This window comes from Apodemus sylvaticus, chromosome 1, assembly GCF_947179515.1.
Source record: "Apodemus sylvaticus chromosome 1, mApoSyl1.1, whole genome shotgun sequence".
In the NCBI taxonomy this organism is placed as follows: domain Eukaryota; kingdom Metazoa; phylum Chordata; class Mammalia; order Rodentia; family Muridae; genus Apodemus; species Apodemus sylvaticus.
In genome coordinates, this window is record NC_067472.1 from 23,866,322 (window position 1) to 23,882,962 (window position 16,641).

Sequence of the window (16,641 nt, forward strand, 5' to 3'; positions counted from 1 at the left end):
CAAACACAGGATACAGGAGACTTTATCTCAATACACACACACACACACACACACACACACACACACACACATACCTATCTCTAGGTCAATTTATAACAGAGCTCTTTGTCAAGACAACTGTCACATGCTAATGTGTGAGGTGACCTGTGAGAGCTTTCACTTTTAGCACATAAAGTATTAAGAAGCCAAACACCCAAGGGTGGGGATTAAAAAAAAAACTAGTAGCCTATACTGGGTTTTAAAAATACAGTATAACTTTTTTTAGTGCGTTTGTTAATTACTTAATTTAAATCAAAATAATTCTTTAGTGGAACTAAATCATTTCGTCTTCTGTACTTGACAATTATGTGCTCTTATTACCACTGGGGACAGTGGGATGCCACTGTGCAAATGCCAACATAACAAAGAAGACAAATCTCACATTGATACTATTAGAAAGAGTCTTCTCCTTTTGTAGACTTCCTGAAATGGTCTGTGGAGGAGGCAGGAATCTATGGCTCACACTTTGATTGGCTGACTGACTGTCTGAACTAGCAACAGGGTATCAATGAAGAAAAGGATGCTTCTGAGGATAGAAGTGAGCCAGAGAGCTGGGAAGGACCAGGCGCTCTGAGGGGCAGCATGGAGCTTACTGCTTTAGCTGCTATTTCAGCCTTTGCTGTAGGGCCATTTGTCAGCCTTAACCAAAGCAAACACAAACTCAGTCTGGTGGAGCAAAGCGTAGAGGTTGAGCATGCTCTGTCTCACAGTTCGTGTAGTGTCTGTCCCATGTCACCTAAGATGTTATTGTTCATCCACAGTATCCACAAGAAAAAAACAACGGGACCAAAGTGCCTGTGCAGCTGCGAGTGAACATCTGGTTGGGTTTAAGCGCCGTGGAAAAGAAGTTCAATAGCTTTGCAGAAGGCGCATTCACCGTCTTTGCTGAAATGGTACCTTCGGTGACAGACCTGTCTTCTTCTCTTTTTACCTACCTATAGCTGTCATCACTACTGCCTGAAATGCCTCCAAAGGAATCTTAGTCTAACAGAGGAGAAGAGGCATCCCCATCCCCACCCCGCCTCCCTCACCCACTTTGTGTGATAATTCAAAGAGGTGACCCACCACCAGCTGGCGACGTTGAAATTGGATGCTCTTCCAGCTCATGACACTAGAGCCAGTATCAGTTGTTCGAATAGGTGCCAACATAGGACACACTGAATAGGATGCACATGCATGCATATACACATTTCTGCGTGTCTTTGGGGGTAGTTCACATGAGCCTGTCCCTGAACACCTCCTATTATCCGGTCCTGGTGTGGCTATCTCAAGACCCCTTCCTCCAAATCCACTGAAGGTCACCACCTCCAGCCTCAGCGAAGCACTGCTGTCCATGCTGAGGCCTGTGCTTGGATTTTATTAGTGTCGTGCTGGCTTCCAAGCAGAATGGACAAGAAAACCTTGCTCCTCTGTCCTGTACCCTTGCCACTCGCATCCTAGTTTCATGGTTCCTTTTGATGACCATTTCGGAATACTTCCCTTCCAGGCTCAAACAAGCACCCAAGACTCTACTATTACATTCCTACTCCGATGCATCAAGCACAAAGTCACATTTCCTGCCTCCATTGATAGGCAAAAACATACTTGTGCCGTGAGCAACTCATTTTTTCAGTAGAGTCAACATCAGATAAATAGACATAAGAGTTTGAGACAAGACAGAGACTCTCACCACTCTGGGAATTCTCACCTCTTGCCATGCTTGAGAGCATGAAGATCAGACCATCGCGGGTTTATAAATTCTAAGTTAGGAGGGAATGACCAGGGTAGAGAGAAAGGCAGTGGTTACAGATGCTTGTAGCTGAGGCTGATTACCCCAGATCAATCCCTGGGACCCACATGGTCAAAGAAAAGAACCCACTATCAAAATTTGTCAGGACTTGCACACACAAATAATTGCAACAAGTTTTCTTAACTTAGAAATGGACACTCTGCAAACCAGAGTCATCCATTGTTTTCCAGAAAGTTCTTGTTCTACCTGCCATAGTCCAGAAGAGACTCAGAGCCTGTGAGAGGCTCCGTAAAATAATCGCATTTCTGACGTGTTCCTTGTGTACTGCCTATGGTAGTAACACCACCAATTAATTATTTCTATGGAGAAATGTACCCAGACCTTAGCAGTGAACATGTAAGTAAACGCTGCGAAATGCACACATGAGGATTGTTGTGGATATTTTGATGACATTCTCCTGTTTAATGTAATTCAAATAACGGAAACAACTTGTGAGATGTACCACTGTTTGTAGAACACACTCGCAACCATGTGCACACATGAATTCTAGAATAAGGATAAGAAACGTGCTGTGCCCAGCTTACAGATGAGCACACGCAATCTTAGGAAGATGAGTGACTCATCCAAAGTCTCCTAATCACTGGCAGGCCCCGAGTTTAGGTCCATATTTTTAGAGGCATATAGCATTTTTTGCTTTCTGTGATGATCTGGTCTCAGTCCTGGATAGAGTTGGATTTCATGGCTGGCTTATTTTCTCAATCTCGGATAGTGATTCTCCAACTGTGTCTGTTTTTAACAGTATGAAAACCAGGCCCTCGTGTTTGGAAAGTGGGGCACCTCTGGACTTGTGGGACGCCATAAATTCTCTGATGTCACAGGAAAAATAAAACTCAAAAGAGAATTCTTTTTACCTCCCAAAGGATGGGAGTGGGAAGGAGACTGGGTGGTTGACCCTGAGAGAAGGTGAGTGTTTGAATTTCTGTGGCACTTGTTTTGTTTAGGTGTGTGTGTCTGCACGCATGTGTCTGTACATGTGTGTGTCTATACATGTGCATGTGTGTGTTTGTATAGTTACATGCATACAATAGCACACATGTGTGTCTGTCTGTGTGTGTATGTGTCTGTGCATGTGTGTTTGTACCTGTGTGTGTTTGTGTAGGTGCATGCATGCCATAGCACACATACATATGTGTGTGTGTCAGTGCATGTGTGTATATCTGTACCTGTGTGTGTGTTTGTGCAGGTGCATGCATGCCATGCATGTGTGTGTATGTGTGTGTTTGTGTGTGTATGTGTAAGAGCAGGTGCATGCATACCATTGCACACATGTGACCATCAAAAAACATCTTTTAAGAGTCAGATCTCACCTTGCACCTTGTTGAGCCACAGTCTTTTGTTTCTGCTGTTTTTGTTCCTGTGTCTGGACTAGGTGGTGCACAGCTTCTGGGTGATTCTCCTGTCTGCCTTCCAGCTCACCTTAGGGATGCTGGGATTGTTGTTGTGCACCCCCACAGCTTTTTAGCAGGTTCTGGGGATCCAGCTCAGGCTTGCGTGCTGGCTGGAGGTTTTACCACTGAACCCATCAACATCCTTATTAATATCATTTTACCCACTGAGTAGGACTAAGACCATAGAAACTTACGAGAAGTTGGAAGACACCATCAGTCCCAAAAGACAAGAGAAAGAGGCACTTAAGGAAATGTAGGGTGCAGGTCTGTAACCCCAGCTGCCCAGGGACTAAAGTAGGAAGACTGCACTTTCAAAGTCAGCCTGAACAGCAGACTAAGCCAAGCTCAGCAACTTAGCAGGACCTGGTTTCAAAATACAAAGTAAAAAACAGTCAGGGAGATGAGTGGGTCTGTAACTCAGTGGTAACAAGAATATAGATTTAATCCCCAGTGCAACTCTGTCTACACCTCAATCTAGATACGGCTATACAGCCATTACAAATTTGCTCTGTATTAGATCTCAAACCCCAAACAAATAGCTAACTGAGGTGCCTATTTAACATACCAAAGGGGATGCTGGCTGCTGGGTTCTCAGCATCTTCCTGTTACAGAGTCATCCTGGTTACCATACCCTACTACCCTAAGCTGTCCAGCCCAAGGCTGGGCTTCCCTTCCCCCAGCTTCTCTGATTCCTATATACTCCAGCCATTTTGTCCATGCTGGTCCTTTTGACCCTTGGTTGTTTGGCCACTTGATCCAAGGCTCCTCTCCTATCCCCTCCCCTTCTCTCACTCTGCCCTCAGCCCCTTCCTCTCAGAGCCTGGTTCAGTCTGGATCATTCAGGAGCTTCTATTCATGCCCTCTCTCATACCTACAATAAACCTTCTCCTCTACCACACCTAGACACAGCATATCCAAATCTCATTTTTAAATTCATCTGCTACATATGCTAATAGATGAGACATAGGTCCCTTTTGCCAGGAAAAAAAATAAAAATAAAAGGACAATGACTCCTTTTTTAGCAAGTAGGGACTGTTTTCTCAAGTCCCTGAAGGAATGTTGGCTTTTGTCTGTCTCTGCTAGACTTTTGGGAGAAGGAATTTCTTGGGCCCAGACACTACTAGGCAGTGTGATGAATAGCATCTAATCATCCTTAACTGCAGTCCTCCAAGATAAGCAGCTGGGCAGTGGTAGCACATGCCTTGGGAGACAGAGGTTAGCAGATCTTTGAGTTCGAGGCCAGCCTAGTCAACAGAACGAGTTATAGGGCAGCTAGGACTATACCCAGAAAGTATAACTTGAAGAAAAAAAATTGAAGGATATCTGCATTGGCCACCATTTCCTGGATCGTGGCAAGAGGGCACAGGAATCCTGACTCAGAGGCAAAGGACTTTAATTGTCCACAACAAGAGTAAATAGCTGAGTATCAGCATTTTTTTTTTCTGGTTCACTAGCCTCCTCCCACTGAGTGACATGAAGAGAGACAGAGGACATTTGTACCTGCACTGGGCTTTTGCTGAGGAGGGGAAGCCTGGAATCCAGAGCCCAGTTCTCTTACAGTAGGCATGGAAACATGCTGGCCCCCTGCTCTAGGCAAACACGATCTCTAGCTTCTGTGACCCTTCCCCATATAGCACTGTGGAGAGGCTAACTCATCACAAAGGCCATCAGCGCTCAGTGGGCAGCATGTGCAGACACAATAAATTCGTGGAGAACTACCTCCAAACAAGATACTACCATCTTCACTTTGCAAACAAGGAAACTGAGATCTAGGGAGGCTGAGAACTTGTCCAAAGGCACAGATTCCTGCAGGTGGCCGGGCACATGAACCGACGCTCTGCCACGCCCGCCCATCTTCAGAGACGTTAGGGAGCGCATGTCAAAGAGGTGAACTATGTGGTGTGTGAGTTATATCTCAAAAGTAGTTATTTAAAAAAAAAGAAATGTGTACTGGAGCTATTATATCTCGTTGGTTCATTGCTTGCTTCACGAGTTCAAGCTCCTGGGTTTGAGTCTCAATACTCTCCAAAATAAAACATAGACTAATAGAAAGCTAAATGCTTCTCCTGAGGTCTGGGGGATCCCAGAATATTGCCAGCAGGAATGGGGGGGGGCGGTCAAAGTTCAGCAGGTTGACTGCTTGCCGGAAAGGCATAAAGCCCCAGGTTTGAGCTCTAGTCCTGAGTAATCCAGGTGTCGTGGCCTGCACCGGTATTCCCAGCACTCAGAGATCAGGGAGTCATCCTCTGCTTAGTCAATCTCAGCCAAGTAAGTAAATAAGCTCAGAAAGTCAACAAACCTGTTGCTGGCAGCACTCGTCCCAGAGCTCCCTCTTCTGGCCAGCTTGTATGGCACGCTTGGGGGCCTGGATGGTAAAGGTCTCTGCTTACAGCTTGGTCTTTAGAGTCACCGCACAGACCTTACAGTGGGAATAAAATAAGCGTGCTCTTCTGCCTGACCCAGTGCCCACTCGTCCTTGCTTCTGGTGTAGCACTGTCCGCTTTGTTTGGAGTTGTGGGGATTGGGGTGTGCGTGGGTGGGGGAGTGGGGGGCGCATCTTGGATTGGACAGAAGAAAAGGAGCTGAGGGCAGGGGAAAGGTAGTGAGAATTGTGACTGGAAAAACACAAGTCTGGGATGCCAGAGACAGCCGCCAAAGCGTTTAGTCTCCTTTGGGGTGCAGAGGAGTGATGGATGATTTCAATTTATACAAATGGTCAGGGCCGTTTGCTTTTTGATACCCCTCCAGTGTTTGATTCCAGGGAGGGTAGGAAGGAAAGGAAAAAGAACCCTCATTTGAGGGTCCCTGGCAGGAAAATTAAGACGAGGTTAGAGCCTCTGTGCTCCAACTGTGGGTTTTTGAAACAGTTCTAAATCCAAGCAAAAGCTGGCAAGGCGGGAGTCAGTTCAGAGGACTTAAGGGCCCGAGAGGGCCTGGAGTCTGAAATGAGCCGGCTTGGCTGGGTACTTAGGAGCCATCAGTTCAGGTCTTGTCGAGCGAGGAATCCATGGGCACAAGTTTCCACACAGCCTCGAGCCTGCCTGCACTCCATTTTTTAAAATAGAGAGGCCATAGAGGAGGATTTCCTTGTTCTTTGAACTCCCAGCCAAGGGTTTGACTGAGAAAATGCTGGAAAGCCTGTACTGAAAGGAGAAATGTGGAAGACACTTTCTCGGTCCCCGTAGGAAGCGGCTCACAGCACGGTTTTCCTGGCTCCATCCTAATTTCGAGGAAGGAGCAGCCTTGCCAATGTGAAGAGTCCTCTATAATTTAGGTCTCACGGCCCCACAGCCCTCCTCTTGCCGAACGAATGTCAAAAGCTTTTAGTTCAAAGTCTTGGAATGGGAAAAACGAAAGGGCTGAAGCAAGAAGGGAACTGGTGTCCTTCCAGGCTGCCCGAGCCTCCTGACAGTGTGAAATAGCTAGGGTTGCTGGTCCTGGTTCCAGTTCGCCTCGGTAATCAGAGCCCCGTCTCTTGCCCACAGCCTCCTGACTGAGGCTGACGCAGGTCACACAGAGTTCACTGATGAAGTCTACCAGAATGAGAATCGCTATCCAGGAGGCGAGTGGAAGCAGGCGGAGGACACCTACACCGATGCGGTGAGCCATTTGCTCTCAACATGGACCCCGAGCTCCCCCCACCCCGTCCCGTCGCTGTACATCATGGGACATGCTCCATCCTCTCTTCCACTACAGCCCCTGTTCCAAATAATCTTCCATTTACAACTGAAGCCACGCAAGTGCATGGTCACTACTTATGTCCAGTAAAAACTAGGCCTCTGACTAGACAGTGCTATGTGGTAAGGTTTGACTTGCGTATGATTTTTAGGTAAAAATTTATCATCTAAGTAGTTTTTAAAATCATGACAAATGAAATGCTCACGTTAAAGAAACAACACACATACATACACACACACACACACAGAGAGTTTTTAATGGAGCTGAAGGGATGGCTCAGCCGTTAAGAGTACCCGATGCTCTTCAAGTTCAGTTTCCAGCACCCATGCTGGCGCTTGCAAACACCTGTACCGCAGCTGCATGGGATCCAATATCTTCCCGTGCAAAACTCTTATGCACCGGCTTCCCACGAATAAAAATAAAAATTTTCAGCACATTAAAAAAAACTTTAAAAATAAATCCAAACAGCGTTTAGGAAAATGACACATAACTACCTCTCCCCGTTCACAGCACCCTCCACAGCATAACCACGGTTGCCGGTTCTGCTCATGCGCATGCGTATTGTTTCCTCTTCCAAGCAGACGTGTACTGTGCATGCATACATCTCTACAAGGCGCTTTTTCCCATAATTATATATTTGAGCACCTGTGTGTGTACATGTTCCTGTAGACGTGTGTAGGGCCACACATGCAGGTGTGTTCACATGCATGAAGAGACAAGGTCGACCTACAGCGTCTTCTTCCACAACTCCTCACCTCGTTTTTTTGAGACAGGGTTTTCAGTGAGGCTGGGCCCCGCTGGCTGAGCTGGGCTGTCTGGCCAACAAGCTCCTGGGAATCTAGTTATCTCCTCCTCCCCAGCGCTACGTTACACATGTGTAATTTCACGCCTGGTTTTTACATACATGCTGGGCTTATGAAGTAATTATTAACTGAGCCATCTTACCGGCTGCAGGCCATCTTTTGATAACGGGAAATACAGTTATGAGCTTGGTCATAGGTCCCCGTTGTCATTTATTTGTTTATCTTGTAGACATTTAGGGTTTGGAAGTTTGGGGTTAATTTTTGTTTGTTTTGGTTTATCTTCAGTGTTTATAAAAGATGTGACAATGAATATCTTTTTTTTTTTTTTTTTGGATTTGCTTTTTTCAAGACAGGGTTTCTCTGTATAGTCCTGGCTGTCCTGGAGCTCACGCTGTAGACCAGGCTGGTCTCGAACTCAGAAATCTGCCTGCCTCTGCCTCCCAGAGTGCTGGGATTACAGGCGTGTGCCACCACTGCCCGGCTAATGAATATCTTTAAACAACCATTTTTACACAATCAGTGAAAGCTGGTGTCCGGAAAAATATCCTTACAACTGTGTGTCAGGTTCTAAATGCATAAAGGCGTCGTGATGATCTTACCAGATCGCTTTGCAGAGACGTGGGCATTTCCCATGTGTACAGCCACCTTTATGGCTTTTACATAGGAACTTATTTTGTTATCATAACTCTTTTGAGTTTTCATGTAAACCCAAGTCAACATTTAGTGGAATCTTTGCTCAACCTCACATGATCAGCCTCCCGTAGCACTTTCTGAACTTGAACACATGTATCTTAATGCTTGACCTGGTCTCCGTTTTGGTTTGGTTTGGCTTATTTGTTTGTTTGCTTGCTTTTTCTGAATAGATTCTCATAAAGGTAAATGGCACCATCTAATAGTATTAAATGAGACCATATGAAATTGATAATGTTTGCCCATTTTGGCTTACAAAAACAAGAATTTCACATGGTTCAATTTAATACTATTCTCTAGTAGTAAAAGCAGAAGATACTGGAGACATATGATTTTAATGTAGCATTAATTGATCTCAAGGATGTATCTACAAAGACACACAGATTCTTAAGTAAGTATCAGGAAACTTTCCTCACCTTTGGATCTCGCTTGAGTCTGTCTGTCTCTCTGTCGGTCTGTCCCTTAGAATGGAGATAAGGCAGCATCACCCAATGAGATGACTTGCCCTCCAGGTTGGGAGTGGGAAGATGAAGCATGGATCTATGACATAAACCGAGCAGTGGATGAAAAAGGTAACATACGTCTGCTTGCCTGAGTGAGTCTGCAGAAAGGCCTCAGTCAACCAGAGCAAAGCTTCCTTGGGAGGAAGGGCCCTGGCTCCACCTAGGTCATGTGATGTAATCCGTACCTCCTCAAAAGTGTGCCTGACTCAAACAAAGAGATGGACAGATGCTGGGCGAGGAGAAGTCAGGAGTGGAAAATGGAGGTGCCAGGGCCAGCCAGCTGGGCTTTGGGGTACTTAGAAATCCCCAGTAGGAATAGAGATACAGAGCTTGGGTTTCTCTTCTGAACTACTGAAATAATCAACCTTAGAGGCCCTAGATCTCAGGTAGGAGAGTGGCAAAATGTCTTGCACGTCATCCCACTGGTGATCGCGTGATCGAGGTTGCCTCTAGGTACAGTAATGCTCACAGTTTCTCTACAGATAATCAGGTCAAATGAACTTACCATTTGGAACTATCAAAAGGAAAAGTAACATTGATTTGTTCCTCTAAGATGTGATAATACGTGAGCAGAGCAGGATTGATACATCACTGTCCAAACCGATATTGAATTGGTTGGGATTATGCTATACAGAACGGCATTTATTGAGTGATAACTATGTATCAACCACACAGTTGTGTGTCTTTTAACTTGTCCTGTCAGAACACAAGTGTGTTTAGAAACTATTAAAGGGCTAGGGATGTAGGTGAATGGCAGAGTGCTTACCTGGTAGTCACAGAGCCCTAAGGGGCAGAAAGGTGAGGCAAGATACTGGGGCCCATAAGTGGATTTTGGTTTGAGAAATTGAGAAATGTTCAGATTTTGGACTATTTGGACACACACAAACACACACACACACACACACATTTGTGGCATTATGGCATCCCAAAAATTTCAGCATGGCATACTTTGTGTTTTCAGATTGGGATGCTCAACCCTGTGACAGTCACAATAACAGAGAACATCTGTGAGCAGAGAGAGGAGCTATGTTCTTTCCTAGAAAGTTATTTTTTGATGATCACACAGATGTATCTCTTTTGGGTAACTAGTCTCAAACTCTGTTGCAGGCTGGGAGTATGGAATCACCATTCCTCCTGATAATAAGCCCAAATCCTGGGTCGCAGCAGAGAAGATGTATCACACTCACAGGCGGCGGAGACTGGTCCGAAAACGCAAGAAAGATTTGACACAGACGGCTTCTAGTACCGCAAGGGTAAGAGGGACGGGAGAAGAGAGCTGGACCCGGTGCTTTGCCTGCCACACTGAGCAGAGTTCCGGCAACAGGGCTGTTTGCTGCAGAGCCATTTACAAATCAAGGATCTGATCCTGGGTTCTGGACATGTACCTGGGAATATTATAAAGCCCTCATTTATTCCTATACTGAGCAACCCTGGGGATGAGAACACAGCAGCACTCTGTGTTCCCACCAGCCCTCCAGAAGATGCCGAGGCAGTCTGGAGGATGAGACTTCTAGATAGAAAAAGATTGTGCTGGCAGAGTAGGACAGAGGTGCTGTTACCTCAGAACCTGGAACAAGATGCAGAATTCAATCCCTGGGAGCAAGACTTAGAACTATGACCAGAAACAGCCTGGGCAGGAAGGGTTAATGCGTGAGCTCACTCGTCCTGATCACAGTCCATCATGAAGGATGTCCAGACAGGAACTCAAGGCAGGAGCCTGGATGCAGGAGCTGGTGCGGAGGCCATGAAGGAGTGCTGCTGGCTAACTTGCTCCCTGTGACTTGCTCAGCCTGCTTTCTTACAGCCCAGTACCACCTGCCCAGAGTTGGTACCACCCACAGTAAGCTGGGCCCTCCCACACCAACCATTTCATTAAGAAAACACCCTCCAGACTTGCCCATAGGCCAACCTGGTAGAGACATTATTTCATTTGAGGTTCTCTTTTCCCAAATGACTCTAACTTGTATGTAGTTGACATAAAACCATCCATAGCCTTATTTCATTTAAAGCGTACAAGGCTTTAAACTGCATAATAAATTAAGTGGGATAATTATATGGAATCAACAATAAACAATACATGTTATACATCATGTAGAACACTTGGCACACACACACATCATGCATGAGCTGTAAGGTCTGAGTGCTGTCCATTCCACAGATGAAGTTCATAGGCATGAAATAGATTTGCCTTAGGTCCTATCTCCAGGAAGTAACAGAGATGACCTTGGAACCCAGGTTAGACTGATTCTCAACAGGAACTCTTCCTATTGCTCTAAAGGCTCAATTCTTATTAGAGCTATGAAATTTTACTTAGCAGTTAGCTTCCAGAGAGAAAAAATAGAGCGACATCATTTTGGTGTCCCCCATATCATGTTACTAGGACAGGTGTGGTAGAATCAATGAATCTTAAACACTGCATTGTCTCATCCTGATTGGATGAGACTTTCTAGACTTGCTTTCCTTTCTCTTTATACATGAGCACCAACATGACTCTAGAAGAACGCAGGGCCACCAGTCGGAAACCCCAGTTCCACCCATGAGCCTGGCCAGGACTTCAACCATATTTTCTAGCCTGCTTCATTCTCAGTCACACAAAATATGTCATCATCACTATCCAGACTATCACAAAGGAAGATAGAAGATCACATGAAATGTGTACTTTATGTTTATTTGAAGTGGGAAAAACTAAAGACCATACATGAATAGCAACCTACACAAAGCTCTTGTTTCTAGATTAATCAATAGTCGTCGGTATTATTTTCCATTTATTCCATCTGGTTAACTTGTAAGACACTTAGATAAATTTTTGGCCAGTCAAATGTCAAATACATGAAGGCAAAAGCCACACTACCTTTTTGTCCAGTTATACCTCAGCCTCGAGGACAATCTCTGTCGTAAAACAGAGCATGCGCATAGAAATCATATTTAACTTAAAAGTACTGTACTCAGTGATTAGCTATCACAGAAACAATATACTCTGAGCTATCACATCATTGCTAATAACAGCAGGTATTCAGCATAAGCAGAACATTTAAATCTTAGAAGATGTTATCATTTTACCCATATGTAAAATGCAGATGGTAATTCTTTCCAAAAAATGTCACAATCATGTGTTCTCAAAAGCAATCTAACAAAGAACCCACTCTCAGTCACACCTGTGTCTGAATGGTCACAGCAGTTGCTTGGTGCCTCTCTGTATTTCTGCAGTCCCTCAGTTCTGCCAAGTCAGAGATCCCCTCTAGTGTCTTTGCTGTATCCCTGGCTCCTCACCAAGAACTTGACAGAGAGTGAATTTTTTGGGACTACATATTTGTCTATTGACCAAGTGGTCTACTTTATCAATATGAGGAGGATTATTATGCATCATTAAACGTTGTACTTCTATTTTAGGCCATGGAAGAACTTGAAGATCGGGAGGGCTGGGAATATGCTTCACTAATCGGCTGGAAATTCCACTGGAAACAGCGCAGTTCTGACACCTTTCGACGCAGGCGCTGGAGAAGAAAAATGGCTCCTTCTGAGACACACGGCGCGGCTGCCATCTTTAAACTTGAAGGTGCCCTTGTAAGTAACCAGAAGCTGAAGTGTGATTGATAGTGGTGTAAAGGAAGTGTGTGAGTTAGGTAGAAAGCACAGCCAAGCCCAGAGAGGCTCCGGAACCCCAGTGCCTTCACAGCTGCAAAGAAGTTGGGGGAAAGGTATACAGCCTGAGTGTCCAGTGACTCCCATCTTAGGAAGAAACCACACGAGAGAGGTCCTCAGAACAGCAGTGCAGACACATCTCTTTCTCCCAGCATTTTTCTAGTATATCTGCCAGGGGCCTGGTTTCAGGAAGCATCTAGTAATTTTGCAGGAACAGATGGCTTGGTTGATTACGAAGATGATATGATGGTGATTGGTGATGATGTTGGTGGTGATGATGATGATGGTGATGATGATGATGGTGATGATGATGATGATGCTAATGGCAACAATGACAAAGACTTCCTCCTGCTTTAGGGGGCAGACACCACAGAGGACGGAGACGAGAAGAGCCTGGAGAAACAGAAGCACAGCGCCACCACTGTGTTTGGAGCAAACACGCCCATTGTTTCCTGTAATTTTGACAGTAAGTTTTAAGCATAGCTGTGAACTCTGCGTCTGTCACTTTTATCTCTAGAAAACTCTTCAAATCTTCAAATGTTATATAATACATCTACCTAGACGAAGGTAACTTCCTATTTCCTCACTTCATGAAGAGGATTCATAAAATGCATTTTAAAAAAACTATATCATATTTGGGATGAAGAATGACCAAATTACTGGTCTTAATTTCTATTTATAATATACTCATTGTGGCTAGAAAATGATAAATTATTATTTTAACTATGGGCAAAGGGTTAAAATTTTAAGGAAGATCTGATCTCAATGTCAGCCTTCAAGAATTTCAAAATGTTATTAATAGTGGCATATGTTTACATAGGACTTAAAATGTACTAGATATTCAAGCATTCACAGTTCTGAAATTCATTAAGTCAGTCACAATACTTTATTACCCCTCAAATAGAGTGTATCTATGTATCTGTGTGTCCGTGTATACATGCATATATGTTCTGTGTACGTACATGTGATACAGTGTACGTCAGTGTATGCATTAGTAAGAAGAGTTTGGACATTTTAAAAGTCAGAGAAAGTCTGAGCAGATAACTATCCCAGATATAAATCTCACATAGCACTGAGATCTCGCTCAGTGACTGCTAGAGATCAGGCTCATCCGAAAATCTGTGATGAACAGCTGTGCACTAAACCCAGGAAGGCCACAATGGGACTAACGTTCCTCTGATCGCCAGGCTGGCGTCAGGGTTGTTCTAGCAGTTATTTATTTGGTTTCATTTTCTCTTTGGAGGCAGAGTTTATGTGTAATTCAGGCTGCCCTGACTTCTTGCATGCTGGGATTATAGGTGTGCAAGCACCACAGTTGGAATATAGTAGTTAAAGTACACCCCCATTACACTCATCTGCCTCCTATCTGTATAAAATCTACTTTATGACTCCCTGCCAAGCCCACTTTTAAATTATCTAACAGACAGACAGACAGGCATGCATGCATGTGTTGAAGCTTAATTTATATTTTAGGCACAGTAACAAATAAAGCATGGCAGCTAATGATAAATATTGAAGGTATTAAGATTCACTACAATAAAGTGGCCAGTACCATTTGGCCTTTATTAAAATAAATCAGAGTTACTTAACACAAGCACTGCAGTGCTATTTACATCAGTCAGCTTGTGAACTGCGAGAAGGAACTACTGAGTGACTCGCAGGCAGGCAGTGATGGATACACCGGACAAACACATGATCCACGTCCCGAGTGAGGGGCAGCTGGGTGCTTGGAGACTGGTCACACTGTAGTGCTTACAATATGAAACTTGTGCATCATGTGCTGTTTGATGTTTGTGACCTGAGACTGATTACAAGCAACTGAAACAGGAGAACAAAGCCATGGATGAGGGAACTGTTGTCCTTTTATATGAGAGCACGGTGTGGGGATCATGTGTGCTCTCTGCCATGGGGAAATGGGCCGATTGGCCGGTGTGTCTGCAACATGCATCATCCCCAAAGAGCTGAGAAAAATCCAATTAACAGTTTCCTGTTTCTCATCACCTTCCCTTCAGGAGTCTACATCTACCACCTGCGCTGTTACATTTATCAAGCCAGGAACCTCATGGCTTTGGACAAAGACAGCTTTTCAGGTGAAGGGGAAATCCCTAATACTCTCTAACACAACAGGCTAGCTTGAATCTACCGCACACCAACTGTTATCTTGTTTTGTTTTCATTTCTTACAATAAAACCCTTTCCATATAGAGACACTTTGGTATGCTTGAAGAAAACCACCTAGCCATTACTTGAGGAATTACCAACTGCTTTAAGAACTGTTGCTAGGTGCTAGAGATAGCCAGGATACACACGGCCCTAAAACACTAATCATCACTGGTTGAGTGACAAAGTGCCCTGAAGAGCAGCTTCTGGCCTCCCTTTGTGTGCATGTGGAGGCTTTTTGCCTCCTCTGCTGCCTCCCCCCACCCTCCCCCCACCCCTCCCCTGGCTACCTTTCTAGCACTATGTAACTCTGAGGCTTCAACTCTGGTCCTCACATTGGTAGTTCACATGTGTTTCTGGCTATGCTCTGTTGGTGTGAATAGAATAGAGGCTATACTGGACTATTTAGGGACATTCCACTGTGAGACCTGCAAGTCAGTAACACTTCCCTGGTTCTTCTGTGGAAACAGCTCTTAAAGCACTTATCCGACAATATCATGCACAGTGTCCGTTCTTATCCATGTCCCAAGCATTCCTCTTACCCAAGTCTTTGTGAATTATTTCCTTTGCTAATAATATTAGGCCATATTGTCTAGATCTAAAAATTAGATCAAGATTATCCTATTCTGTAGAACAAAACTTCAAAATGTTTTTGAGGACATTTTCAAATAGTATCCACCAGGGGGCACTCTCTCACTGTAGATCCAATCAGAATTCTTAGAAAAAAGTCTTCACTGAGGTTTTACACATAAAGCTCTAACCATGTTTCTCCCAGTTGGATTCAAGATTTATCAGTGGGGGGTGGGGGGGGGGGAAACAAAAACAAAAACAAAAAAACTACTGTTATCATGTTGCAAGCTGTAAATCCTCAGAGCAACTAAGCCTTTCTGATTTACTTACCACTATATTCTTGAAACCTGGCACTCAAAAATAAACATTCTGTATAGATAACAGTAGAAGCAAAAGCATAGAATAACCTTTATCAAAACAGAAACAAAAACATAAAAATAACTGGTGTTTGTTGGTGACACTGACAATAGGCCCTGTTCTAGGCAGCACCCCATCTTCACGTCATCCCATTTTCTACCCAATAGGAAAACAGATATTACTTTCATGGCAAAGAGGGAGAAGCCAAAGCTTAGGAAGATTGAATCTTTTTTTTTCCCGAGATCATGGGGGCACAGCACGTCAGATGTGTTGCCTGGTTGCAAAGATTGCATTCTAGATGATGTTTGTGAAAGTTTGTGAATGAACCTTGCGGAGGAGAAGTGCGCTCCAGAGAGGCGATCCTTTGCACACGTCAGGGCCTCCCGTTAGGCGTTTCTCACCAGGATGCCGTCCTCTGTGGTGTCCCACTTTCTGAACTCCTTGTCTTCAAGGGGTGGTGAGAACACAGGACCACTATGTCCAAAAGAAAACTCTTTGGTTGAAACGAGCTGTCGTAGGAATCCGACTTCTCCGAGACTCTACTGTTAATATTTTTTTTCTGTCCCTAGATCCGTACGCTCATGTCTCCTTCCTCCATCGAAGCAAAACCACTGAGATCATCCACTCTACCCTAAATCCCACCTGGGACCAAACCATTATATTTGATGAGGTTGAAATCTTTGGGGAGCCCCAAACAGTTCTCCAGAACCCACCCAAAGTTATAATAGAACTCTTTGACAACGACCAAGTGGTAGGTAATCTGGAAGTTTAAGGTGACTTGGGGACATGACAGTAGTGTACAGAGCTGTCTGATCAGGAATGTGAGTGTGGTCTCCTTCTCTAGGGCAAAGATGAATTTTTAGGTCGAAGCATTTGCTCTCCACTGGTAAAACTGAACTCAGAAACAGACATCACACCAAAGCTTCTCTGGCATCCCGTTATGAATGGAGACAAGGCCTGTGGGGACGTCCTTGTCACGGCAGAGCTGATTCTGAGGAACAAGGTATCGCATTGTTCTTGCTC

The 16,641-nt window shown here is 44.5% G+C and overlaps 1 protein-coding gene across 5 annotated transcripts in view; it reads left to right on the plus strand.

The window, feature by feature from the left end:
• The window catches only part of Myof (myoferlin), a 152,177-nt gene that overhangs the window by 94,948 nt on the left and 40,588 nt on the right, over positions 1–16,641 (plus strand). For all 5 annotated transcript variants that reach the window (XM_052186522.1, XM_052186543.1, XM_052186565.1 and 2 more), the window contains 10 exons: positions 801–932; positions 2,568–2,731; positions 6,702–6,816; positions 8,854–8,959; positions 9,998–10,143; positions 12,281–12,454; positions 12,890–12,998; positions 14,545–14,622; positions 16,188–16,369; positions 16,463–16,621. In XM_052186522.1, the coding sequence (XP_052042482.1) occupies positions 801–932; positions 2,568–2,731; positions 6,702–6,816; positions 8,854–8,959; positions 9,998–10,143; positions 12,281–12,454; positions 12,890–12,998; positions 14,545–14,622; positions 16,188–16,369; positions 16,463–16,621 (1,365 nt within the window). The remainder of the gene's footprint in view (positions 1–800; positions 933–2,567; positions 2,732–6,701; positions 6,817–8,853; positions 8,960–9,997; positions 10,144–12,280; positions 12,455–12,889; positions 12,999–14,544; positions 14,623–16,187; positions 16,370–16,462; positions 16,622–16,641) is intronic.